Source organism: Manis pentadactyla, chromosome 11 (genome assembly GCF_030020395.1).
Source record: "Manis pentadactyla isolate mManPen7 chromosome 11, mManPen7.hap1, whole genome shotgun sequence".
Lineage (NCBI taxonomy): Eukaryota > Metazoa > Chordata > Mammalia > Pholidota > Manidae > Manis > Manis pentadactyla.
The window spans coordinates 94,208,140-94,234,589 of NC_080029.1; the positions used below are offsets into that span (position 1 = coordinate 94,208,140).

The 26,450-nt window shown below is 44.3% G+C and overlaps 1 protein-coding gene across 1 annotated transcript in view; it reads left to right on the forward strand.

Annotated features, from left to right (window-relative positions):
• The window catches only part of SORD (sorbitol dehydrogenase), a 46,078-nt gene that overhangs the window by 8,416 nt on the left and 11,212 nt on the right, over nt 1–26,450 (forward strand). The window contains exons 2-7 of the mRNA XM_036905393.2: nt 11,333–11,366; nt 13,749–13,913; nt 17,267–17,426; nt 20,886–21,004; nt 24,023–24,088; nt 24,699–24,874. Coding sequence (XP_036761288.1) covers nt 11,333–11,366; nt 13,749–13,913; nt 17,267–17,426; nt 20,886–21,004; nt 24,023–24,088; nt 24,699–24,874 — 720 coding nt within the window. The remainder of the gene's footprint in view (nt 1–11,332; nt 11,367–13,748; nt 13,914–17,266; nt 17,427–20,885; nt 21,005–24,022; nt 24,089–24,698; nt 24,875–26,450) is intronic.

Sequence of the window (26,450 nt, forward strand, 5' to 3'; positions counted from 1 at the left end):
TACGTACTTATTACCATTGCAGGCTTCAGATTCATGGTTACCAAAGGTTCAATGGTAGCTTCTTTACTATCTAGCCATCTAACTTAACTTACTTATTAAGCTATTAGAAACACAGTCTGATGATTCTTTATTTCTCTCCCTTCTTATTCCCCCTCCTCCATTCTTTATATGTTAGGTGTTTTATTCTGTGTTCTTTTGTGTTTCCTTTGACTGCTTTTGTAAATAGTTGATTTTATTTTTTGCCTTTAGTTAGTATTTGGTTGGTCTGCTTTCTTTGGTGTGATTATATTTTCTCTGGTGACATCTCTTTAGCCTTAGGAATGCTTCCATTTAGAGCAGTCCCTTTAAAATATCCTGTAGAGGTGGTTCGTGGGAGGGAAATTTGCTCAACTTTTTGCTTGTCTGGGAATTGTTTAATCCCTCCTTCATATTTAAATGATAATTGTGCTGGATACAGTATTCTTGATTCATGGCCCTTCTGTTTCATTGCATTAAATATATCATGCCATTCTCTTCTGGCCTGTAAGGTTTCTGTTGAGAAGTCTGATGATAGCCTCATGGGTTTTCCTTTGTAGGTGACCTTTTTTCTCTCTGGCTGCCTTTAATACTCTGTCCTTGTCTATAATCTTTGCCATTTTAATTATTATATGTCTTAGTTTTGTCCTCCTTGGGTCTCTTGTGTTGGGAGATCTGTGGGCTTCCATGGTCTGAGAGATTATTTCCTCCCCAAGTTTGGGGAAGTTTTCAGCAATTATTTCTTCAAAGACACTTTCCATCCCTTTTTCTCTCTTCTTCTTCTTCTGGTACCCCTATAATGTGAATATTTTTCCGTTTGGATTGGTCACACAGTTCTCTTAATATTCTTTCATTCCTGGAGATCCTTTTATCTCTCTCTGCCTCAGCTTCTCTGTGTTCCTGTTCTCTGATTTCTATTCCATTAACAGTCTCTTGCACCTCATCCAGTCTGCTCGTCAGTCCTTCCAGGGATTGTTTTACTTCCGTATTCTTCCTCCTGACTTCATCCCTTAGCTCTTGCATATTTCTCTGCAGGTCCATCAGCATGGTTATGACCTTTATTTTAAATTCTTTTTCAGGAAGATTGGTTATATGTATTTCCCCAGACCTCTCTTGGGGGTTGTCTGGGTAATTCTGGACTGGACCAAATTCTTCTGCCTTTTAATGGCAATAGAGGTAGTCGTAGGTAGGTGGCGTGTGTGTCAGCTGGGTGAACAAAGTCCCTTCCTGCTTGCTGGTTGACTTGCCCTTCTCCACTGCCTGTGTCGGTTACTCACACACCAGGAGCAGCCTCCAGGTTAATCCCCTAAGCTGCCACGGGCCAGGCCGCCCTCAGGGTAGCTCAGAACCCTGTGGGGAGAGGCAGGCATGCTGGGTGTGCTCTTCTGTGAGAACAGCACCCCTTCGCACCTTGTCCTGGTTTCCTCTGCCTGCGCCGGGCAGCTGCGCACCGGCAGCAGCCTCTGGGTCTCACCTGGGTGGCTGTGCGCCCGGAGGAGACTGGGTGGGTGCTGTGGGCTCCGATGCTCTCTGGCTGCTCCACCACTCTGGCAGGGCTGTGCTGGCTCGGGGGAATGAATGGCAGGCTGCTTATCATCATGAGGGGCTTCAGGGCCTCATTGCCACCCAGGGGGCTGGGGCGCCTGAGGTTCCTCAGGATTCCCAGCCTGCTGGGCTGAGTGTGCGGGGACCTGCTCGCAGATTTTACTTTTCCATTTCTCTAATATCCAGCACACCATGCAATGTGTGTCTGCACTCCCAGTGTGGATTACTAGAGCTGGTTGATTAGCAGTCCTGGGCTTCCACTCCCTCCCCGCTCTGACTCCTTTCCTCCTGCCAGGGAGCTGGGGGTGGGGGCGCTCGGGTCCCGCTGGGCTGCAGGTTGTATCTTACCCCCTTCGTGAGGTGCTGAGTTCTCGCAGAAGTAGATGTAGCCTGGCTGTTGTACTGTGTCCTCTGGTCTCACTTTTAGGAGTAGTTGTATTTTCAAAAATATATATGGTTTTGGGAGGAGATTTCTGCTGCCCTACTCACACCGCCATCTTGGCTTCTCCCCAGATTTCTTTTCTTTTTATGGCTAAATAGTATTCCATTGTGTGTATGTACCACATCTTTATCCATTCATCTACTGATGGACACTTAGGTTTGTTTGCTGTTTCTTAAAAATAATCATCCTGAAACAATCCTTATGCCAAAGAAATATATTTTGGGGTGGCAAATTCTGAACTTCAATCATTAGCTGTGTCAAGAAAGAACAAATTAAATTCATTTTAAGAATGATGGGCTAACGTTTAGTTATAAAGGATGGAGAAAATAATGCATCAAAATCAAGTTTAGACATTGATCAGTGTCTCATGAAGTGTTTCTTGAGCTTTGCCCTTCAAGGAAATGTACCCTTGGTCAGAAGAATTGCTTTGAATCTGTAATAATCCAAAAGCTAAGGTAATTTTATATCTGTAATATAACACATGCAAAATATCCCCTCCCTGCATATGTATTTTACTGTTGGGTGAAGTTTATATCTAAGACTTTTGGGTGAGGATGAGGGGATTGTGTAATGAGGGGGCATGAACACCAGCAGCCAACTGGTCCTGAACATCAGGTCTCTTCTGGTCAGTTTTGCGCCTAGTTGACAGAGCCAGCTGCTTCTATAGGGTCAGATTTAAAGGGCCTGGACAGGCTTCTAGGAGCAGTCTGATTAAACTAACTGGAGGATTACTTGGGAGTGAGGAAATGCAAGCTGCTTAACCCTTTAATACACAAGCTATTATCAATCAGAGGCTCTTGAGACTGAAAATAGAATCTAAAAATTCCTTCTGAAAAAGAGAAATCAGGTAGTAGCAAATAGCCCAAAGAAATACCTCCCTTCCCTTTATCTTAATTATATTTGAACAACAAAACCAAACCAAACCAGATAAACAGGAAATGAAATCCAGAAAACACTAGCATCTCTGCCAGCTGCTGTGGAGGGGCAGTGCCTTTGTCTGCAAAAGGCCAAGAGGCGCAAAGCTAATATTTTCCCCTAAATGCAGGAGCAGTCAACAGTACCACAAATAGAATTCTAACATATTATGTAGTAAGGCCTGGTACTGCTAAGAGAAGTGGTACAGGTAGTCCTATTCTGAGGGGAAGGATGAAAATTATGCGTGTGGGGGAATTTCTCTTTTAAAATTGCATAACAGAGAAATTAAAGAGGAGAACTGTGAACTCAGATACAGTATTGGCATCCCCTTGATAAGTCTTTTAGTGTGGCTGTTAAGGCTGGCAGTTTTCCCCAAGCCACTTTTACACTAACAACATTAATTACTGGAGAAGATATGTTCAGATTTTGCAAAGTGATACTGAGCTCAAAAAAAAGTTCAATTACATTTGAATGTTTATATATAAATATAAATATATATCATGTTGCATATAAATTCAACACAGTGCACACTTAGCCAATGTTACTAAAAGGCTAGTGCACTCATCAAAGTTCAGAGAATTCATAATCATCTGATAGGTTCACATATGGTTATGTCCATACATTTTGAATTAGGAAATTTTTAAGTTGACTTTATCATAGCTGAGCATTAAATAGTCCTTTAACCCTCTTGTAGGGATTCAATTCTAGGTGCTGTGGAAGCTCAAGGGAGAGGAAGGGGTCACCTTCCCAGCCTGGTGAGGACAGGGAACTTCTTGTAGGAGGTGATTGTTTCACTCCATGTTCATGATTCATATTCCTGCATCTCTATCCCTGACCTACACTGCAACCACCAGTCCTAGGAATGCAGCTGCCTATTGAACAGTCCCTCGATGCCCCCAGACACTACAGGCCCAACCCATCCAAACTTGAATCTTTTCAAATTACCACGGGAATTGGGAAATCATCCCAGATGCCTGTCTTCCCCTCCCTTTAGGCCTCATGTGGGTTCTTGAAGGAAAGGGATCAGCCAGCAGAGAAATGGCCCCTGTGAGGTGAGAAATTGAGTGCAGTGGGTTTGGGAAATGCAGGAAGCTTAAAAGGAGACATGATGGGCACAACATGAGGGGATCAGGATTTTACAGGGATACTGGAGCATTTGAACGGATTTGCATTTTAGAAGGATTGTTACCAGCAGAGGAAGGCTGGCTGGAGACCAGCTCAGTGGACTTCAGGAGAGTGGCTGACCCTTCTATTTTGACCCTGTATTTGCCAAGACCAACGAGACTAGAACAAAGTCTTTTATGACAAAATGGCCAATTAAAAAACCTCTGGTTTTTACTCTTGCCCTCAAAACAACCCTTAAGTACTCAAGGGAGGGGGAAATTTGAGGAAGGAGGAAAGCAAAAATAAGGTCTGCTTTGCTTTCCTTAAGTGTGGAGGGCAGCCAGCCAACAGGTTGACAGGAGAACCTGGCAGTGATGCTGGGGTTCTTGTTCATGAAGCCGAAGAATGAGCTACACAAACACTCAAGGTAGGAGAGCAAGGTACAGGCTTTTATTTAGAAATAAAGTGAAAGGAAAGAGCTCCTGGCTCACTCCAGGAGGGGACAAGAGAGCCCGGGGTGGTGCATTGTCTAGGGGATTTATAGGCAGTTGAGGACTTTTGGGAACTGAGGTCTTAGGGTGTGGACTTGTTACCATCTGCCCTGCCCTCAAGGTGGGCTGGGTTGTTGTCTGTTTGCTAGGGCTGTTTACAGTGAAGTCATGGGTTATGCTGAGATACCCTTGCAGAACACTCAAACATTCCAGGCCAAGTTGCTCCTGGCCTTTTGACCTTTAACTGATCTCACTGAAGATGTCTATATTCTTAGGTATTTTTCCCTAGAGAATTAGCGTGACCTTGACTTTGCATAATGCTTAACAGAGTTTCAATGGGGACTTCTTTGCCCATTGTTACATTGCTCTCATTGTAAATATTCCGCCCTGCGTTTCCCCCAGAGGCCCTCACCCTACTCTGACTACACCCATGGTCCCTGTCTCACAGGGACCTTGAGCAAGGCTGGTGCACCTTCTCAGAGCCTTGCCTCTGGCCACTCTTTACACTCTTTCCCACAGCTGATAGAATTAAGCCTGGAATACTGCTGGAATTCTACTTCACTTTCTTTCAGATTCCAGTCTTTTGAGGAGCAAAGTCTGTTTATTTTTAAATTTTTTATTAAGGTATCATTGATATATACTCTTATGAAGGTTTCACATGACAAACACTGTGGTTACTACAGTCACCCATATTATCAAGTCACCCCCATACCCCATTGCAGTCACTGTCCATCAGTGTAGTAAGATGCCAGAGAGTCACTACTTGTCTTCTCTGTGCTACACTGTCTTCCCCGTGATCACCCACACACCATGTGTACTAATCATAGTACCCCTCGATCCCCTTCTCCCTCTCTCCCCACCCATCCTCCCCCACCCCTCCCCTTTGCTAACCTCTAGTCCCTTCTTTGAGTCTGAGTCTGCTGCTGTTTTGTTCCTTATTGTTATACTCCACAAATAAGGGAAATCATTTGGTACTTGTCTTTCTCTGCCTGGCTTATTTCACTGAGCATAATGCCCTCTAGCTCCATTTGTGTTGTTGCAAATAGTAGGATTTGTTTTCTTCTCATGACTGAATAGCATTCCATTGTGTATATGTACCACACCTTCTTTATCCATTCATCTTCTGATGGACACTTAGGTTGCTTCCATTTCTTGGCTATTGTAAATAGTGCTGCAGTAAACATAGGGGTGCATATGTCTTTTTGAATCTGAAATCTTGCTTTCTTTGGGTAAATTCCTAGGAGTGGCATTCCTGGGTCAAATGGTATTTCTATTTTTAGTTTTTTGAGGAACCTCCATACTGCTGCTTTCCACATGGTTGAACTAATTTACACTCCCACTAGCAGTATAGGAGGGTTCCCTTTTCTCCACATCCTCGCCAGCATTTGTTGTTCCTAGTCTTTTCAATGTTGGCCATCCTAACTGGTTTGGGGTGGTATCTCATTGTGGTTTTAATTTGCATTTCCCTCATAATTAGCAATGTGGAGCATCTTTTCATGTGGCTGTTGGCCATCTGAATTTCTTCTTTGGAGGATTGTCTGTTCATATCCTCTGCCCATTTTTTAATCAGGTTATTTGCTTTTTGGGTGTTAATGCATGTGAGTTCTTTATATATTTTGGATGTTAACCTCTTGTCGGATATGTCATTTACAAATATATTCTCCCATACTGTAGGATGCCTTTTTGTTCTACTGATGGTGTCCTTTGCTGTACAGAAGCTTTTTAGTTTGATGTAGTCCCATTTGTTCATGTTTTATTTTGTTTCCCTTACCCGAGGAGATGTGTTCAGGAAAAAGTTGCTCATGTTTATATACAAGAGATTTTTGCCTATGTTTTCTTCTCTAAGAGTTTTATGGTTTCATGACTTACATTCAGATCTTTGATCAATTTCAAGTTTCCCTCTGTGTATGGAGTCACACAATAATCCAGTTTCATTCTCTTGCATCTAGCTGTCCAGTTTTGCCAACACCAGTTGTTGAAGAGGCTGTCATTTCCCCATTGTATATTCATGGCTCCTTTATCATATATTAATTGACCGTTTATGCTTCAGTTTATATCTGGGCTCTCTAGTCTTTCCTTTGGTCTGTGGGTCTGTTCTTGTGCCAGTACCAAATTGTCTTGATTACTGTGGCTTTGTAGTAGAGCTTGAAGTCGGGGAGCATAATCCCCCCAGCTTTATTCTTCCCTCTCAGGATTGCTTTGGCTATTCAGGGTCTTTTGTAGTTCCATGTGAATTTTAGAACTATTAACTCTAGTTGGTTGAAGAATGCCATTGGTATTTTGATAGGGATTGCATTGAATCTGTAGATTGCTTTAGGCAGGCTGGCCATTTTGACAATATTAATTCTTCCTATCCATGAGCACAGGATATATTTCCATTTATTGGTGTCTTCTTTAATTTCTCTCATGAGTGTCTTGTAGTTTTCAGGGTATATGTCTTTCACCTCCTTGTTTAGGTTTATTCCTATGTATTTTATTCTTTTTGATGTAATTGTAAATGGAATTGTTTTTCTGATTTCTCTTTCTGCTAATGCATTGTTAGTATCTAGAAATGCAACAGATTTCTGTGTATTGATTTTGTATCCTGCAACTTTGCTGAATTCAGTTATTAGTTCTAGTAGTTTTGGAGTGGATTCTTTAGGGTTTTTTGTGTACAATATCAGGTCATCTGCAAACAGTGACAGTTTGACTTCTTCTTTACCAATCTGGATGCCTTTTATTTCTTTGTGTTGTTTGATTGCCATTGTTAGGAACTCCAGAACTATGTTGAATAAAAGTGGGGAGAGTGGGCCGCCTTGTCTTGTTCCTGTTCTTAAAGGAAAAGCTTTCAGCTTCTCACTGTTAAGTATGATATTGGTTGTGGGTTTGTCATATATGTCCTTTATTATGTTGAGGTACTTGCCCTCTATACCCATTTTGTTGAATTTTTTATCATGAATGGGTATTGAATTTTGTCAAATGCTTTTTCAGCATCTGTGGAGATGATAATGTGGTTTTTTGTCCTTTTTGTTGATGTGATATATGATGTTGATGGATTTTTGAATGTTGTACCATCCTTGCATCGCTGGAATAAACCCTATTTGATCATGATGGATGATCTTTTTGATGTATTTTTTAATTCGATTTGCTAATATTTTGTTGCATATTTTTGCAAAGAGCAAATTCTCTTAATAGTGACATGAAAACAAGGGAAATACAACTTTTCCCCAAAACAGTTTAAAAAACTTTACCCTTTTCAAAAGGAAAAGGGTAAGGTTGTCAAGAGCAGGTTCAACCATACTGTGAGCCAATTATAGAAAAAGAACTTTAAAAAAAAAATTGAAGTGTTGTTGGACATACAATACTGTATTAGTTTCAGGTGTATAACATAGTGATTCGACATTTATTTACACTACAAAGTGATCACCAGGATAAATTTAGCTACCATCTGTTACCATACAAAGTTATTATATGTTATTAACTATATTGCCTATGCTCTACATTGTATCTCCACATCTGTTTATTAGAAGAACTTTGATTTCTTTCCTAATAAGAGTAACTTATTTACTAGGTGTCCAGAGGAGGAAATTGAGGACACAAAGAGGTTATGTAACTACCCCCAGGTCACTTAGCTGGTTTTGCACACAGGTGATTCCAGAGTCTGAGTCCTTCACCACTGCACTACTCAGGTTGGCTGGAGGAGGGCAGATGTATTTTCCGCTGATTATGCCTCATGTTGAGGCCATTGCTGCAGCCCAGATGTACAGGCAGAAGTAGAGGAAAGGGGGCTGGTAGGATATATTTAGGAAATACATATTTAGATTAATTAGAGAAAAAATATTTAGGAAAGGCAAGATAACATATAAGATGCAAGAGGCACCTGAGATATCATATTCCCACAGAGAGTTCTTCCTGAAGTATTAGTAGGATTTATTGGGGGTAGGGGTGGGGTTTACCTGAAGGGGATAGAAGGGAGAATATGTATGTGATATGTGTCTGACTTGGAGTGAAAATACTGGAAAACTGACCTAATTACAGAAAAAAACCGTCACTTGACTCCTCTTTATCCCCTTGTTACAATCACTCAAAAAAGACAAGAAATCCTGTTCAGGAAACCTTGAATATACCTGATTGCAAAACCTTTGGGAATGAAGAAAGGGGTTCTGGGGATAAAGCGAATGTTTGAGATCTTGGGGAGCCAAAAAACTTTGATAGATGAGAAATAGGATAAATGAAAGAATATTACCACTGAAATCTGAGACAGAAAAGGAGATTAAGTATTAACAGGATTGTAGCCAACGTCATACCAAGGAACCACAAACAAAAAGCAGGGGATTTTTAGTAGCTGTGCTATGATAACTTTCTAAAACCTTCTGAGCTCCATGGCTGTACTTAGGATAATATTTACGAACTTAAGGGCTGGCTCTTAACTTGGTTTTGTGTTAAGGTGGCATGTCTCCTGCAGAGAGTGGAGTCAGGAGCTGAGCTGAGTTGTAAGGATGATTAGAATCGGCAGAAAGAGAACCAACAAAAAAGGCAAGTAGCCTTGCCAGGAGAGGTGTTTACGTTCTGGGTAGCATCTTTTCTGCTAAGGAGAAGCCAGGCCGCTACACAGCACCCTCTAGTATCTGGGAAAGTCACTAAGGCCAAAGTTGGTATGCTGTGTTACAGGGAGCAAATTAGTGACACAGGGCCTATTTGGTGTGGCCATTTGTTGCTCTGAGCTTGAATCTTATCACCTCTCTGCCCCCAGATGGAGTGGCCTGGCTGGGGGCAAGGATATGAAAAGTATTATGTGAATTATCTCTCAGTGCCTGAGAAACTGCCTCCTAGTGCCTTTAGGGGGAAGAGGAGGTGCCGTTCCAAGACTGAAATAAAGGCCTTAGTCTTTAGTTTAAATTTAACCTGCAGTTTAAAATCCCACGTAGTATATAACAGAAACATAACTTTACACAGCAGTTGCTGATGTTGTAAATGTGGTTGCTGATATGTAAATGCCAGGTGTGGGATCAGCACTTTCAGAAAGGTTTTGGTAACGGCTAGCTATCCAAATCGCCCGTTTCTTGATTTCCTCTTCCCTCCCTCCCTCCCTCCCTCCTTCCCTCCCTCCTCCTTTCTTTTCTCCTCCCTCCCTCCTACTCTCTCTATCCCTCCGTCCTTTCTTCCTTCCTTCCTCCCTCTCTCCTTCCCTCCCTCCCCAGGCTGCTTTGGATGCAGTTCCACCCTGTGCTACCTCAGTGTTATTATGGGCAGATTGCTAAATGTCCTCATTCCTTAGTCTCATATGGAAAATGGGACAATAAGAGAAATATAACATAGAGTTGTTGTGAGGATGAACTGGGGTGATGCATGTATGGCACTTAGCACTGGCCCTGACACAAAGGAGTTGGTCAGTGTTAGCTAGTCAGTGATAATTAGCATTATCTAGTATCTGGGAAAGTCACTGCAGCCTTGCATGGCGCTAAGGCCAAAGTTGGTATGCTGTGTTACAGGGAGCAATATTTTTTTATTGTGTTTCACTGAAGACAAGGAGTTCATATTAGCATTGAGCTACTGCAGTAGAAAAGACTGATAATCTGAGACAAGAGAGAACCTCAGACCTTCCATGAATCACTGTTACGGAGAGTTATTTAACAAATAAAACATCCCCCCGCCCCACCATGTAGGGCTAGGTGCTGTATCTGGTACCAAAGAGATTGAAGGTACTGGGGTAATTATCTTGTTGGCAAATAGCCTCAGTGTCTTACTGCTGCTCATAAAAGCTTCCGGGGAAAACTTTCTACAAGCTTTGCAGCAGAGCTCCTCCATGAGCGCTCTGCAGGGGGCGCAGCTCCAGGGTTCCCATCACCTGATTGACTGTTCCTTGAATCACCCCTGAAGCTGAAAAGGCACATTCCGCCTTGAGGAGGTGCAGTAGGGTGCAGGCAGGCTTGGGAATCAGACACACCTGGTTTGTCCACTCTGGCAGTATGAATTACTTAACTTCCCAGCCTCACCTCAAAGGTTTCTCATCTGCAAACTGTGGGTCACGTGCCATGATATATGTAAAGCCCAGCGTGTTGTCTGCACATAGGTGTAGTAAACATTTTACATCCCTTTTCCTTCTTTTTGGCTGTCTTCAAAGAATTAATAACATCAACACTTGGACTTGGCTACTCACTTTCCTTCCTCCTTGTCACCAGTTCCTAGACAGTTGGTAATGGAAAAATAAGCTTGGTAAAACAACAGTAGTAATAGATGTAAACACCAGAATAGCTCAGATTGTGTTTTGAACCTGTGAGAGTGGCCAAAATGCAGGCCCTATGTGTTTCCAAGGGCCCTCTAAAACACCACATGGGAGGTTTTGGAAGAAAGGAGCAAATGTTAGTGTGGACACTAATAGAAAGGAAGAAGAGTGGCAACACACACACTTTCTGCAACCACGTAGAGGTAAAAGCCCTCACATGCCACTGCCAGAAACGCTCATCCTTTGCCTGTATGAGTTTGCCAGACCAAACCAATCTGTATCCAAGAATGTGTCTTTCTGGGAGGGAAGGATCTGATACAAAGGGCAGATCTACAGACCTGAAGCAGCCCAAAGAGCCTTGTGCAGGTGCAAGGAGCATATTATTTTATTAGTCCAGGGAAGATTGCAGGGGTGGGTGGGGTGAAGTTGGCACTATTCAGTGTTCCCCCTCAGACATCCATCCACCCAACAGCAGTATGGTCTGAGCCTGTGTGAATTCTTAAGCAGAAATGTTTGGATGAAGTTCCACTTTAGTTTAAAAAACAGAAATTGAAAATGTTCATGAGATAAAGTTATTACACATGCTAAATGATTTTTCTGTTTTGTTTCCTTTAGGAGAACTATCCCACCCCTGAACCAGGCCCAAATGGTAGGTCCTTGGTATGCTCAGCTTTCGCTTTATTGTTCCCTATGTTTTGCCCTGGAGATATGTGCATTGCTCATTACCCCTCTTTTCCTACTGTTCCTTACTTCTGCCTCCATTAAAACTGTGCTCCTGTTAGGAGTTATCAGTTATCTCAACCCAGTGCATTGTCCACAGTCTGACTTCATAGATTCAACTTGACACTATGTGAAATTAAAGGAATAGTCGTGAAACTGGAAGGGTTAACCATGCAGGGCTGTATATTGTCTTTAGTAAATGGACTGAAGGCAGCATAGTTCCCCTTGTGATATAACAACAGAGTCAGGTTACTCTGTCCACCGTAAGTTGCTATTTGGATGGTCAAATCATGTCCTAACCCTGACCCAAACCCAAACTTTGAAAAATTTGTCTACAGAACTTAATCTTTTAATTAGGAAAGGCAGCATTATTCTAAGAAGACCAGGACCTTCTGTCCAGTGGGGAGGGGCTGCATGGAGCCCTGACTCACTACCCTAATCAACCAGGTGCACAAAGTAGGTGAGCACTGGGGCAGACTTCCCCGCCACCTTTACACCTTTGCTCCAATCCTATGGGCCTCTCACGGGGCCAGCATCCTGGGCCAAAGCGTGAGCTGACCTGCACGTTTCCCAGGGTGATATCTGCACCTGGGGAGGTCATGGTGGGGGCAGAACCCTACTGCCAGGTTTCCAATCCCTCCCATCCCTAGAGTTCTGCTTCATGATCTGCAGGACTCTGAAGTGAGGCTGGGGGTGAGGAGCAGAGGGTTTATAAAGAGCTCATCCCACACCTAGCCACTCAGGTCCCTTCTGTCCTAGGTGAGTTGGGGTATTGTGCTCCCCCAGCTTGCCCCACCATACCCCAGAACTGTAGCTTCTGTGTGAACCTCAGACTGAAGCCAGCTTTCCTGGAACCTCCAGAGCTTTGCTACTCAAAAGTCAGTTTCAATCAGTGTTTAGCAAGTAATGTATATTTAGGGCTTAAGCATTTTCACCAAGATAGTATGTTCAGAAAAGTGAAAGGTGCACCTCATTGAATTGGACGGCGAAATGACGGGTCCGTTTCAGCTAGTTCTAGCAAGTCAGATTTAATCTTATTACAAATTGGTAACTTCAAGAGAGGAAACGGAGATAATTCTACCTCAGATGATTTCCCCTACCTTTAATCTCAGAATTCACCCTGCCATTTCTAAACTCTGTTTACCAAAACTGAGGACAGAGAACATTCTGCAGAGCCACACCCGGTGGATCACTGCGCACGGTTTGTGGCCAGGACGTTGTGTAAGACTTCTGAGGGCATGGTAGAGTTCTGGGTCTCTGTCTTTCTAAGGCAGAGATTGTTCTCAGGGAGATATTTGTGACATGGCCATCTCCATCAGACTAGGCCAGTAATCCTTTAGAATTTATTTTAGCAAAGGGGCTCGGATGCATCATTATTTTTAACTTGGAAAACTGACAACAATACCACTGAATTTTACTTCATTCAAACCTGTGAAGGGGAAATGCCAGCGGAGATCTTTGGGCGGTTTAAATGGTAGCTGTACTTTGTAACCGAACAGCAGGCATGAAGAACCAGCCTGATGGCACACAACGTTCTGCCGAGCCTAGGTTCTATGAATGTCCCTCTCATGAATAAGAATCAGGCAGAGCATATTAATTGTCTGCAAACAGTTATCTCTTTGAAAACAGGTTTTTCTCTTAGGTTGTTGATACATTTCTGTTAATAATTATCTTGTTTATGCAGTGCTTTAGAGTTCTCCAGAGAAACAGAACCACAAGAGAAAGGAGAGAGATTTATTATATATATTTATTTATGTACAAATTTATTACGAATGTATACATAAAGAGGGCTGAGGAGATTAGTTTTAAGGAATTGGCTCGTGAGTGCGGGGGCTGGCAAGTCTGAAATTTGTGGGGCTGACCAGCAGGCTGGAAGTTCAGGTAAGAGTTGAAGTTGCAGTCTTGAGGAGGATTCCTTCTTCTGGAGGCCCCCATCTTTTCTCTTAAGGCCTTCAACTTACTGGATGAAGTGTATGCACATTATAGAGGGTCATCTGCTTTACTCAGAGTCTACTGATTTAAATGTTAACCACATTGAGAAAAATACCTTGACAGCAACATCTAGCATTTGACCAGAAAACTGAGCACAGTAGCTAGTCACATGCAGTTATTTTGTTCTGTGGAATCTTTTTCTTTGGCCTGCAAGACTTAACTGCCACTGCTATTTAGCTTATTTCCTTTGTGGTCTAAATTTGGTACCTGGCCTTTGAGACTAAGTCCCCTCCTGTCCAGAGGGAAAACCCCTGGTGCTTCAGGGTAATAGGGTGCTCGTTCCTTCCCTCACTTGTGTTCTCCTTCCTCCTCCCATCAGAGGTGCTGCTGAAGATGCATTCCGTTGGGATCTGCGGCTCAGATGTCCACTACTGGCAGCATGGTCGCATAGGGAATTTTGTTGTGAAAAAGCCCATGGTGCTGGGGCACGAAGCTTCAGGAACAGTTATAAAAGTGGGATCACTGGTAAAGCACCTAAGATCAGGTCAGCAAAGTCCTTTAGCTAACTGATTTATTTACTCATTCAATCTAAATAAATGTTTCTGCATGCTTTCTCAGGGCCAGGCCGTGTTAAACACTGGGGATGCAGCAGGGAACACGATGGGCTGTTCTGTAAACACATGGACCTTGCCTTCTACAGTGGAAGACAGATAGTTACTTAATTACAATTGTGTTGAAGGCAGCAGAGAAGTCAGGGTGTGTCAGTGTGTTCTAGCCAGACCCTTGGCTCCTCTGGGGGAGAGAGAATTAACCCAACACCTGAAGGCAAGTAAGAAAAAAGCCAGGTGAACTGGTGGGAAGAACATTCCTGGCACAGGAGCCACATGCTGAGAACCAGGGTCTTTGATGCCTGGGAAACACCACTGTTTTTCTAGATTTGCTTAATTCATTCTCCTGGAGGGAGGAATTCTTAGCCGTGGCAGCCTGTGATGTTCCCCAGCATGGCAAGTCAAACCTAAGCTGCCTGAGCATAGCCAGCTCTTGACTCTAACCTTCCATGGCTGATGAGGCCACCACACACCCTGGAGGTAACTTCAGATTATTTGGGGCGTGTTGGCACCATGGGCCATCCTGTGTGTGCTGTAAGGCACTCTGAGCCCAACTACTGACCAGCTCTGAAGAAGCTAGACTTGGGTCTCATGTAGGAATGCTAAGTCAGGCCCTCCATTCATCATCAGTGGAAGTCAAGAAAACCCCTGAGTTTCTTCAGAGTTACCCCAAAGTGGAAGGTTTATAGTTTCCACCAGCCACTGAATGGTTCTTACCTGTGGGATGAGATACCTTAAATATTAGTCATAACAGAGAATGGGGTTCTCTAAATTTAAGTTATAGCAAGTGCCGAGTCAGCATCTACAGTGGGTCAGCCTTGTGCCAGGTGCTTTGAGGGGTATAGAAAATCGAGAAGATATGATCCCTGGATGGTTCAGTCTAGCTGGGGAGAGAGGATATCAGGACATGATAAGTTCCAACACCTGGAGAACAGAACCATAGGGTGCAGTCAGGTGTGAGAAAGAGTAGGCCCTTGGAGTTCAAAGAAAGGGCATTTGTTGCAGGCAGAGGAGCTTAAAGGTTCATAGAGGAGATGGGTCTTTGAGCTGGACATATAAAAAAAAGGGGAAGCTAATATGTGTTGTTTTACTATTTTAGTCTCCATGTTAACTACTTACATGCATAATTATGTATTTCCTTATTGAAACAACTCTAGGAGATGGGTATTATTTTCCTTGCTAATGGATGAAGAAAGTGAAGTGTGGTGATTGCCCAGGGTCACAGTGAAGAAAGTGAAGTGTGGTGTTTGCCATGGTCTTTAGACTCTAGAGCAACTGCTGAGAACCACTGAGCTACCCAGCATCTGGAGATTTGGAAAAGGATTTTAGTTGAAGAGGTCAGAAGTTAATATTTCAGTGACAAGGAACAGAATAATAAAATTACAAAGGCTGGAGTAACATACCTGGGTTGCTAATAAGTTTGAGCTGCTTGGAGCAGAGGTTTTGTGGGGGGGAGTTCGTGGATATGACAAAAATGCATCATCTGTGTCAAAGTCCCTCTTTAAAAAGCTCTGTACAGCAGTGAATTATTATGCTATTAATAATAATTACACAATACACCTAACATAAAACTCTGCCTGATTATAGAGGACCTTGAAAGCTAGGTTGAAGAATTCATTATCAATGATAGAAGCATAATTTGGAGAAAGTTCCCTGGGCAGCAGAGAAAGTAGAAGGGGCTGGAAGGAAGAGACATACAAATGGAGGAACACATTTCATGGTCATAGGGATTTGTGTGAATGCTTTTTAAGACTATAACATTTTTAAGTGTTTCATATGCTAACTTTGACTTAAAGTTCTAATCAACTAATCTAGAAAGAAGGAAACCACTCATTGAGTAGTTCTTAATATTTGTTCATGAAATTTAAACATCAATCTTAATCACTAAACCTAAGGCATGGAAAGATTCCTCATTTATATACAAGCTGGCCATCTAGCTCGCTCATAGTTTGAATTTCCTCTACAATGATACCAGCTCAGGTCATTATAATACATACTAAATAATAAATACAATACAAAAATGTAATACTACTATATATTACTATTACTACTACTATGACCATTGCCGCCACTACTTTTAGTGGCACCAACTACATACCAGGACTCTACACTATGCTGTGCATACTTTATACACAAAAGACTTAAAAAATAACTTAATACATCTCTGCTTCATGAAGGGCAGACATCCCATGGGTTCTTCAGGCTCAGGTGGTCCCTAGCTCTGCTTGTACACCCCCATGGGGGAGCGGGTGGGGTTGACTGGCAAGGGACACAAAGGAATGATGTTTCGGAGGTGGTAGTAATGTTCTGCATCTTGAGAGGGGTTTACAGTACACAGGTGAGCATCATTTCTCCAGATATATCTAGTGATCCCTGTGAGGTTTGTGCATTTCATCAATATCTAAATTTTACCTTAAGAGCCAAAAACAAGAACTGAACTCTAGTTAATGATAGGCTGAAATATTTAAGTGTGGAGTATACTAATGTCTATAACCTACTTAAAAGTGGATCAGAAAAGATGGATAGATGGATGGTTGGATGGATATGTATGAAGTGACTGTAGCTAAATGTTAATTGTAGAATCTAGGTGGTGGATATCCAGGTGCTGACTGTATAGTTCTTTCCACTTCACTGCATGTTTGAAAATTTTCATTATGAAAACAGAAGAGCAATTCTAAGGCTGGATTTCCATGCAGATGTGATGAGACATAGAGTATAAGGACAGTAGACCTGGCTATTCACAAGCCCAAATGTTTTTCCTGCTGTACCAGAGGTTGAGGGCTCTGCAGGCTGATGGCCTTAGCTGTTCTGCTAACCTGGAGTCAGTTGACTCCTAGTTACTGCTGACTGGACATAAGACATGCCGTAATTATGCCCGTGTGTTTTTAAGGGGCTTGCCCCATAATTTCAGAACAGGTGAAGAAAAAAATGTCTGCGAACTCCATACCTGGCTCCCTCTTTTGCAGCAGGTTGATATGGGAACTGGACCTGGCTGGACTTAGAGATGGGACTGACTCTGCTTCCCAAGCTGGGAGGTGGCTGCGAAGGGGCAGGTTGGGCTTCTTCCATGAGTTGGTGAAAGGGCAGTACACACTAGTCTGTGGAGAAGTGTGTTGGTCATTTTCTCCCAGAGCATAAGTCTGTGCTGAATCCTTGTTTTCCTTGGGAAGCACCAGTGGACTGGGCTTGCCAAGGGCCCCCAGAGAGGCCAGATTCTCCCACCGGCACTGGCCTGTGAGCACATGTCCCTTTGGAGCCTCTGCACTCCTGCTCGTGTTTTCTTCCCCAGGTGATCGTGTTGCCATCGAGCCTGGTGTCCCCCAAGAAACTGATGAATTCTGCAAGATTGGCCGATACAACCTGTCACCATCCATCTTCTTCTGTGCCACACCCCCTGATGATGGGAACCTCTGCCGGTTTTATAAGCACAATGCCAACTTCTGCTACAAGTTAGTGCCCAAGGCCCAGCCGTGCCACCTGGGCCCTCTCTCCTTCCTTTTGTTCAGTGTTCTTTCTTCTAGCTTCCTGTGGTGATACCTCTGTTCTTCTTAGCTCTTGATTGTAAACATGAGGCACCTCCTCAGCAGGCCTGCCCTTTTTGGTGGCACTGAGAGGGGTAGCCTGGCTTGGACTAAGACTGACTCACAGGGCTTGGTTTTAGTCTCCCAGTCTGGCTTTCCCTCACCTAGAACAGCAATAAAAAAACCTGCTGAAATCACTTACTCCTCTCCAGCCATTCTGAAGATAACGTGCTGTGGTTCATTCTCCATAACTGGTGTGTTCACCGCAGCTGTGGAGAGAGAACTGCTAACAGCAGTGAACCTGACAGCCACACAAACAGTAACAGCAATGGTTGGAGGAGGTCTGGTGTGCAGCAAGGGCATGGGCTTTGGGGACATGACTTCACTTCCTCTGCTTTAGTCTCAGTTACCCCCTGAAGGTGAAATAAGGCACTGCTTGTGAAGTCACAGGTGCTATTAGCATGTGTCCAGCCTCGTGCAATCCTCTAATTTAACCTTCATAAGAATAATGGGGAGTCGGGCACCAGTAGTGCAGTTTTGTGCAAGGGTGAGTGGAGCCAGGAGTAAAGCCAGGGCAGCTGTGACTCCCAAGCTCCTGCCCTGTGCTCACTCTCCTACCCCAGCTATCAGAGAGGTTTGGGCTGAGAAGTGTCTGGCAGAAGCAAAGTGTTGCACCTCTGCATAGGCCCCGGTCCATGGAGCTCAGGGGAGCTGACGTGCTGCTTTCCTCCTGACCTGACCACCCCCACGGGGGCTCTGTCAGCCAGGAGGGGGCTTGTCCAGTGGAGGCCAGGTGCCAGTCACAGGAGCAGCCTGACAAATCTGAGATTTCTAGTGCCCACTGGAAGCCTTGAGAGGAGTCACGAGCCAGACCTTGTGATGAGTTTAAGTCAACACCTGAACCTGCTCTAGAAGAAAGCTGGTTACATAGGCACAGGTCACATCTCAGTAAGTGGTTTCTGAACCAGCCCACCTTTTCTGGTCTGGTTCCAAGTCAAGGCACCAGATGAGGTTTTTGTGGAAGACAGAAGAACAAACTAGTAAAGTTTAAGACTAACCACTGGTCTCTGCTCCTTACCAACTCTGTAACCTTGAGCAAATTACTTAAACTTTGTAACCTCAATATCCTTGTCAAATGCAGATGATAATAGTACCAATATGATGATGCACAAAGAATTATTGACAGAATTCAATGAGAAAGGCATATCAGGTACACAGCACAAGACCTTGCACACAGTAGGTGTTCAATAAATGGTGCCATGATCTATCATAGTTGTGGCCTTGAGTCTGGGGGATGATACAGGGTCAGGCCTGAAAGGGAGCCTTGCCCAAGAGATGGGGGTGTGTGTGGGGGGGGTGTTCTGGTTGGCAGTGGCAATGGGAGGGCTAATGGGCCCCTGGGGGACAGGCAATCCCTACCTCCCCTGTCTTCCCAGGGTACTTTCTGCCTGTGTCCCCAGCCCAGCCCTGGACCCACGCCCTCCTCTCCGGTTTCTCTTTGTAGGGATTCCTATACTACTATAGCCTCTTATTTTCTGTCTTCCTGCTTCCCCCTTGGCTTCTTGATCATCCTAACTCTTTGCCTGTTACCTAAACCCTTATTGTGAAAACCACCAAGTGGCCTTGTTATTCTCTGGTGTTTATAAAGTCATGGAGGAGTAGGCTTGGGAAGCAACTTGGAGTCCTCTTAGCTCCCTTACTCCTCAGTTCTCACAGAGCAAGGGTGGGGAAGGAGGACCCAGTAAGTATCCCAGGGTCAGTGGCAAGGGGCTTGGCCCCAGGACTCTGCCTGGTGCTCTTGCCTCCATGCCAGGCTGCCCTTCCATGCGGCCGATACAGCTGCATGTGCGATAGGACAGCATCTGTCTGATCAAGAGAACAGTCTCCCCAAAGGGAAGTCAGAGAGAAGGGAGAGCAGTGCCTGGCTCCTGCCCCAAGGCCACCCTCAGCTCCGAGCAAACAGCTCTGGGGGAGACAAGTGGGAAGGGGTGTGGTTGGTTGGGGGGGGTCCTTGAGAGATTTGGGGAGTCCTCATTACTTCATTTCAAGCTTCCTTTCCTTATTTGGAATTGATGGGGTGGGTAGCATGGGTAGAAGGGGTAATGACAGCAATCCAAGCAGGAGAGTGGGCTGTGGGGGGATATGATGGGAGAGAGGCAGAGGGAGGGGAGGAGGAAGGGGTGGTGGGCAGCAGCAAAATGGACCGCAAGCCTTGTTATTCATTCTGTGGAGGACTGGGAGCAGGGACAGAAGGACCATGGGGATGAGCTCATGGTTTGGCTGCCCCTTTCTTTGTGGAACTTGAAGGTTCTCATTTCTTGCATGTAAAGGTTTTGGGGGGCACTAATAAATATTGGGCAGTGATGAACTAGCAGAAACTAGATATGAGCTACAGAGCTGCTGTACCAAGAAGGAGCTGATCAGGCACAAGCAGAAGGTGTGGAATCAGGACACCTGGGGCCTAGTCTTGCTTTTCCACTCACTCGGCTTGTGACTGCGGGCATGTCTCTTATGTCATTGAGTTTTAGTTTCCTCTTTTGTACAATAAAGGTAAAAATAAAGTCTGCCCTCCCTGCCTGACCAGGTCATGGGGAGTATTAAATGAGGTAGTGGATGAAAAAGCTCTCTAATCTGTAAAGCTTTATGCAAATGTTTGCCATCTTCAGTGAGTTTGTTAATAGGGTCAGGCTGCCCAATGACTCAGAAGTGAAAACGAACCCAGTGGTGGAGATGACACAGCATTTAATAAGCTGTGTGAAAGGCAGGCCCTTTCACCATCTATCCCAGTCCTGGGACAGCCAGGCAGACACTGCCATCAGCTGTGGAGGACAAAGAACAGCATGACGCCCGCATTTACATCAGTGTTTTGCGAAGCTGCTAATAGTTGGGATTGTTGGCCAAAGTGGAACCAGAAAGGCTGCAAGTTTGAGAGGCAGATGAGTAGCTGGAATGTGGTTCTGTTAATTCCTTGTTAAATGAACTTTTTGTCTGTTAGTGATAGCCACACCATACTCTCTTGGATAGCAGATTAAAGCATGTTAAAAACATAATATATTCACATTCTCTGAAGTGATTTCTCTGAAGAAAACCATTTTCAGAGAGGGCAATGTGGAATCAAATGTTCGGTCTCCAATTCAAATCATTTGAGTCCCTCACTACTTTTGAACCTTTGGAGACACCAGTTAATCCTCCAAGGCTTGGTTTCCTCATCCATAAAATGGCAATAATAGCACCTATCATAGAACTATTCCAAGGATTTACCTAAGGGGATATTTGTAAATTGCTTAGCTCTTTGCCCAACACATAAATAAATGTTCTGTAAACATTAGGTACTATCATTCTTGTTAACCCAGAGACACTAACTGAGTGTGTTGAATGATTCCCCAGGCTTCCTGACAATGTCACCTTTGAGGAAGGGGCCCTGATTGAGCCGCTGTCTGTGGGGATCCATGCCTGCCAGCGAGCTGGAATTACCCTGGGGAGCAAGGTGTTAGTGTGTGGAGCTGGTAAGAAACAGACGACATCTTGGTTGTGACTTCATTAAAGGGGACTGTGGGGACTACCCATCTCATTGCTCCTCCAAAGGCTAAAATTGGTCCTAGAATCTTCCTGGGTTGGGGAGGATTAGAGTCTCATTCCCTCAGTGACCAGCACTTCGCTAAGTAAACTATTATCTGCAGATGTAATGGTATTAACGTCCAAGGGAGCATAACTTGTTCATTTAAAGAATGCAATTTGGAATTATTCTTCAGCCCTTGACAGGAAACTGGAGAGATATTTTTGGTGGTAGAGTGAATGGAAACTTTTGGAACTTTCAAATCATAGCAGAGAAGTGGTCTCCTGGTCCATCCAGGAACAAGGTGGTCCCTGCCCATGGCCAGTAGAAAGTGTGGAGTCCAGCCCACCATGAGCCAGCGCTCTGCCGGCAGTGGGTCTTTCTGTCCTCCAAACCAACGGTAGCAGCCTCAGACTGAATCATTCTAGGCATCTAACTGCTGGTGACCCAGTCAGCATGCTCACACTCCCTATGAGTATGATCTGGTGTTCCTCATACACTTTTGTTTTGAGGTATAATTGGCATAGAATATTGTATTAGTTTCAAGTGTATAATGTAATGATTTGATATGTGTATGTATTGTGCAATGATCACCACAATAATTGTAGTTGACATCTGTCACCACACATAGTTATGAAAAAAATTTTTTTGTGTGATGAGAACTTTTAAGATTACTTTCTTAGCAACTTTGAAATATATAACGCAGTATTGTTAAGTATGGTCACTGTGCTGTACATAACATCCCCATAACTTATTTATTTTATAATTGCAAGTGTACCTTTTAACACCTTTCACCAATTTTACCCACTTCCTACCTCCCATTTCTGGCAACCAATTTGTTCTCTGTATATGAACTTGCATAATTTTGTTTAAATTCCACATTCAAGTGAGGTCATATGGTATTTGTCTTTGACTTATTTCACTTAGCATAATACCCTCTAGGTCCATCCGTGTTGTCACAAATGGCAAGGGTTCCTTCTTTTTCATGGCTGAGTAACATTCTATTTGTGTATGTGTGTGTGTGTGTGTGTGTGTGTGTGTGTGCGTATATATATATATATATATATATATATATATATATATACCACAACTTTTTTATCCATTCATCCATTGATGGACACCTTAAGGTTGTTTCCGTATCTTGGCTATTATAAATACTGCTGCAGTGAACATGGGGATGCGTGTATCTTTTCAAGTTAGTGTTTTTGTTTCCTTTGTATAAAGACCCAGAAGTAGAATAGCTGGATCATATGGTAGCTCTATTTTTAATTTTTTGTGGAACCTCTGCGCTGTGTTCCATAGTGGCTGCACCAATTTATATTCCCATCAACAGTGCACCAGGGTTCCCTTTTCTCCACATCCTTGCCAGCATTTGTTATCTCTTGTCTTTTTGATGCTAGCCATTCTAACAGTCATGAGATCTCTCATTGTGGTTTTGATTTTCATTTCGCTGATAATTAGTGATGTTGGGCACTTTTCATGTACCTGTTAGCTATCTCTATGTCTTCTTTGAAAAAAATGTGTCTTGTCCCGCCCATTTTTAAGCAGATTGTATTTTTGCTATTGAGTTGTATGAGTTCTTTATGTATTAACCCCTTATCAGAGATAGGAATTATAAGTATTTTGTCCCACTTGGTGGAGTGCCTTTTTAATTTTGCTGATGGTGTCCTTTGCTGTATAGAAGTTTTTTAGTTCCCAGTTGTCTATTTTGCTTTTGGTGTCAAATCCAATAAATCACGACCAAGACCGATGTCAAGGAGCTTACCACCCACGTTTTCTTCTAGAAGTTTTGTGGTTTAGGGTCTTATGTTCGAGTCTTTTATCCATTTTGAGTTAATATTCATACACATTTGTGACTTACTGTCTTTGGCAGAGTTAGATAAGTGACCACAGGTCTTCCTAAAAGGTGTTGAGTGTAGAACAGATTTGCCTCAGTGAGTCAGCAGACTATAGGATTCAGGTGACATATTTTTTAGACTATCTGTCTAAGTAATACCTTTTATCCATAGAAAAAGAAAATAAGTCATACCACACATGCATACACACACACAGAAATTCACCTATACTGCCATCACCCATCAGTCTGAGAGAACCACTGCTAAGAATCTTTCATTTAAAAAAAGGGTTCATTCTGAATATGTTTTATTTTACCTACTTTTTTTAAAGCAGTATATTGTGAACATCTTTCCATGTCAATAGATAAGATTTATGAGATAATTTTTCATAGCTGTATAGTACCCACTGTAGTTTTTTTTTTAACTAAACACCCTTTGTTGGTCATTTCAAGTATTTTCCAATATTTTACTTTCTGGGGGAATTCAAAAAATTATTTTTGAGGGGAGTGCAAAAGGCAAATCCCCAGAGATAATCTGTATAGCCTCATTTTGTGGGCCTGGTTTTTGTATCGTGTCATCTAGCATGCAGATACTGTGGGGAAGGGAAGCAGGTGGTCTCCGGGCTGATGCCAGGTGCCAGAACATCCTGGAACTGCCTGAGCAGCAGAGTCAACCCAGGGAGCCAGCTCAGCTCACTTAAGCACACCCTTCAGGATGGTCCTCAGAGAGCACCTGGAGAGGATATGTCTCTCCTTGGGGAGGTATGATGGGTTCTGAGATGGTAGGAGTCACAGAGAGAACAGGAAAATATATCCACACCTTCTGAGATATCTTATTTTCTGAACAAATATGTATTTCCTTGAGTCTTATGGTTTTGACATTATCACCAAGCAGTACCCAAGAGTAAGTGGAAAATTTCTGACTCTGAGGTATGAGAGCATGAGAGGGAGATGTCCCATAGAGAACAACTCGTGGTGCTTTCAGCAAGCAGTTGTCAAGGTCACACTGTGCGCCGGGCGCCAGGATAGATGCTAGAGGCACATTAAAGATAGGGTTCCTGTCCATGTCCTGGACAAGGGGAAGGACTGATGTTTAATATTTCATAAATGTCTCCCATTTCTTGCTTTATTTAGGGCCGATTGGACTAGTCAGTTTGCTCGTGGCCAAGGCGATGGGTGCGGCCCAAGTGGTAGTGACTGGTGAGAAAGTTTTCTTCTTTTAAATCTCCTTGAGGGGAAAAGAGCTGCGCCTACAGTTTGGGGCAGGAGCATAAGACCTAGTCCTTTCCTGGGGTCCTGGGCTCCTCTTTTCTCCTGGGCTGCAGGGTTGAAAAGCCCAGCCAGGGGACTGACCAAGGCAGGGCCCAGGAGGAGATTATTTTTTGAAGCCTCTGGGAGGGTGACCACTGTGAAGAAGACCTGACTGTTTATGTGCGGACCTTGGATATGTGTGCTGAGCATGAGAGGCAGACATCACGTAGAGGTGTGTGTGTGTAGCTGGGTAGAGCTGTGTGGTATGCATGGGGGCGTGTGGAATGTAGAAGGGTGTGGATGTCTGAGGAAGAGTTACGAGAGAGAGAGAGAGAGAGAGAGAGAGAGAGAGAGAGAGAGAGAGAGAGAGAGAGAGTGTGTGTAGCTCTGTGGTGTGTATGGGAACGTGTGGAGGTATAGACAGTACATGTGTTGAGCTCAGTGACGCCACCTGCCACACCAGAGAGTCATTGACAGCAGAACCTGTACCTCATTTTTACTTTCTCACTAACCCACCACCAAGTTTCTCAGTTTGAAAGAAACTTTCGTTCAACTTCAGATCTGTCTGCCTCTCGGTTGTCTAAAGCCAAGGAAGTCGGGGCTGACCTTGTCCTCCAGATCTCCAAGGAGACCCCTCAGGAAATAGCCAGCCAAGTGGAAGGTCTGCTGCGGTGCAAGCCCGAAGTCACCATCGAGTGCACAGGGGCAGAGAGTGCCATCCAGGCGGGCATCTATGTGAGTGGGGGGAAAGGGGCTGAGCTGGTGGGCAGTTCTGGGGAGCCAGTGCAGGTAGTGAGCCGGGTGGAGGAGGAGTCCTAGGATCATGATTCTCCACTGTCTTGCTGTGTGACACCCCCAGGCAAAATTAGGTAATCTCCTGGTATATCTCTGTTTTCTGGTTTCTCTGGTGGAAGCACTTGCCTAACATCCTTATTGGGTATCGTGAGGTTTAAACAAGGTAATAGATATAAATGGGCCTTGAAATACGTTAACTGACCCACACCTTTAGGATGGGATTGTGACGGTCATATCTGTTATAACCAAAGTAGTCCTGTTGGTAAAAGGCTCAACAGGAGGAACAGGGAACCATGTCTTACTTGCATGTGGGAAATCCCTACTTACTTTTTTGAGGAAAACTGTACGCTTTGAGTCATTGATACAAGGTGACAGCTATTAATTCAGTTAGTCACAAAGGTGTGGTGATTGTTCAGGGTCACATTTGGCTACCACTGTCCTCTCCCTGATCTAGGGAGAGATAAGCTACCAATACCCAACTCCTCAACAGCCCACCAATAATCTGTGGGAAGTGGGTGGGGTGGGAAGTGGCACTGACAGATCAAAGTATGAAGAAAAGAGAGGAGAAAGAATACCTCTAGGTTCTGAGCCCTACTGTGTGCTGGGGCCTCTGCTGGTTGCTTTATACATGTGATGCCTGATCTTCATAGTAGCTGTGAAAATTAGTTATCATTTCCCATGTTTTATGATGAGGGGACTGGTGACTTACCTTGAGCGTGCTGCTCCAGGACCAGAGCTTCCCCCACTCTGCCCACTGCTGAGGAGGGTGGGGAGGGGGGGACAAGGAGCCAGTGGGCAGCTGTGCCAGGGAGGGAGGGGCTGGGCTGGGGAGAGCAACAGCGACAGTGGCCACCGCTGGGCACACTTGCCCTGCCTCCCAGACTGCTTCCCCTCACCAGCTTGGGCTTCCTTCTTCCTTCTGAGTCCCAGCTGGGTCACACGCAAGATATTCTGGGGAAAGCTGACCCTTGAGTTGTATGGCACAGCCCCGCCAGGCCCCCTGGAGTTGCCTGGGCCTCCTCCTACCAGATGCCCATGGTATCAGGGCCTAGTGGGTGGTGGGGTAGGGGAGGAGTGGGTGATACCCTTGCCCTAAGTTCCAGCTGGAGTCGGCCCGCCATCTGCCCCACCATCACCATGTAGGAAGGGACAAAGAGGAACCAGACTCAGAGAGCAGAGGGTCTGCATGTGATCAGTAGACATGACATGTCTTGGGCCACTGCTTGTGTACCTGGCTATGTGCCAGGCCCCTTGCAGGCTTTGACAATGAGTAAGGTGTGTCTGCTATCGGCAGGTCAGTGACCCCTATTCCACAGAAAGGCAATAAAAGACATGGCTTTACGCACGATGTGAGACTTTCCTTCTTCTTCTTCCCAGCCTGGAGAGCATCTGGGAACAGTTGGCAGCTGCAGCTGTTGGTGGTGGGGGCCCAGTCACCAGGGTCACTGTGGTGGGTGTGGAGGTAAATGTGACTCAAGGGCCTTCCCAGGCCTGAAGCCCATGACTCTCCACAGTG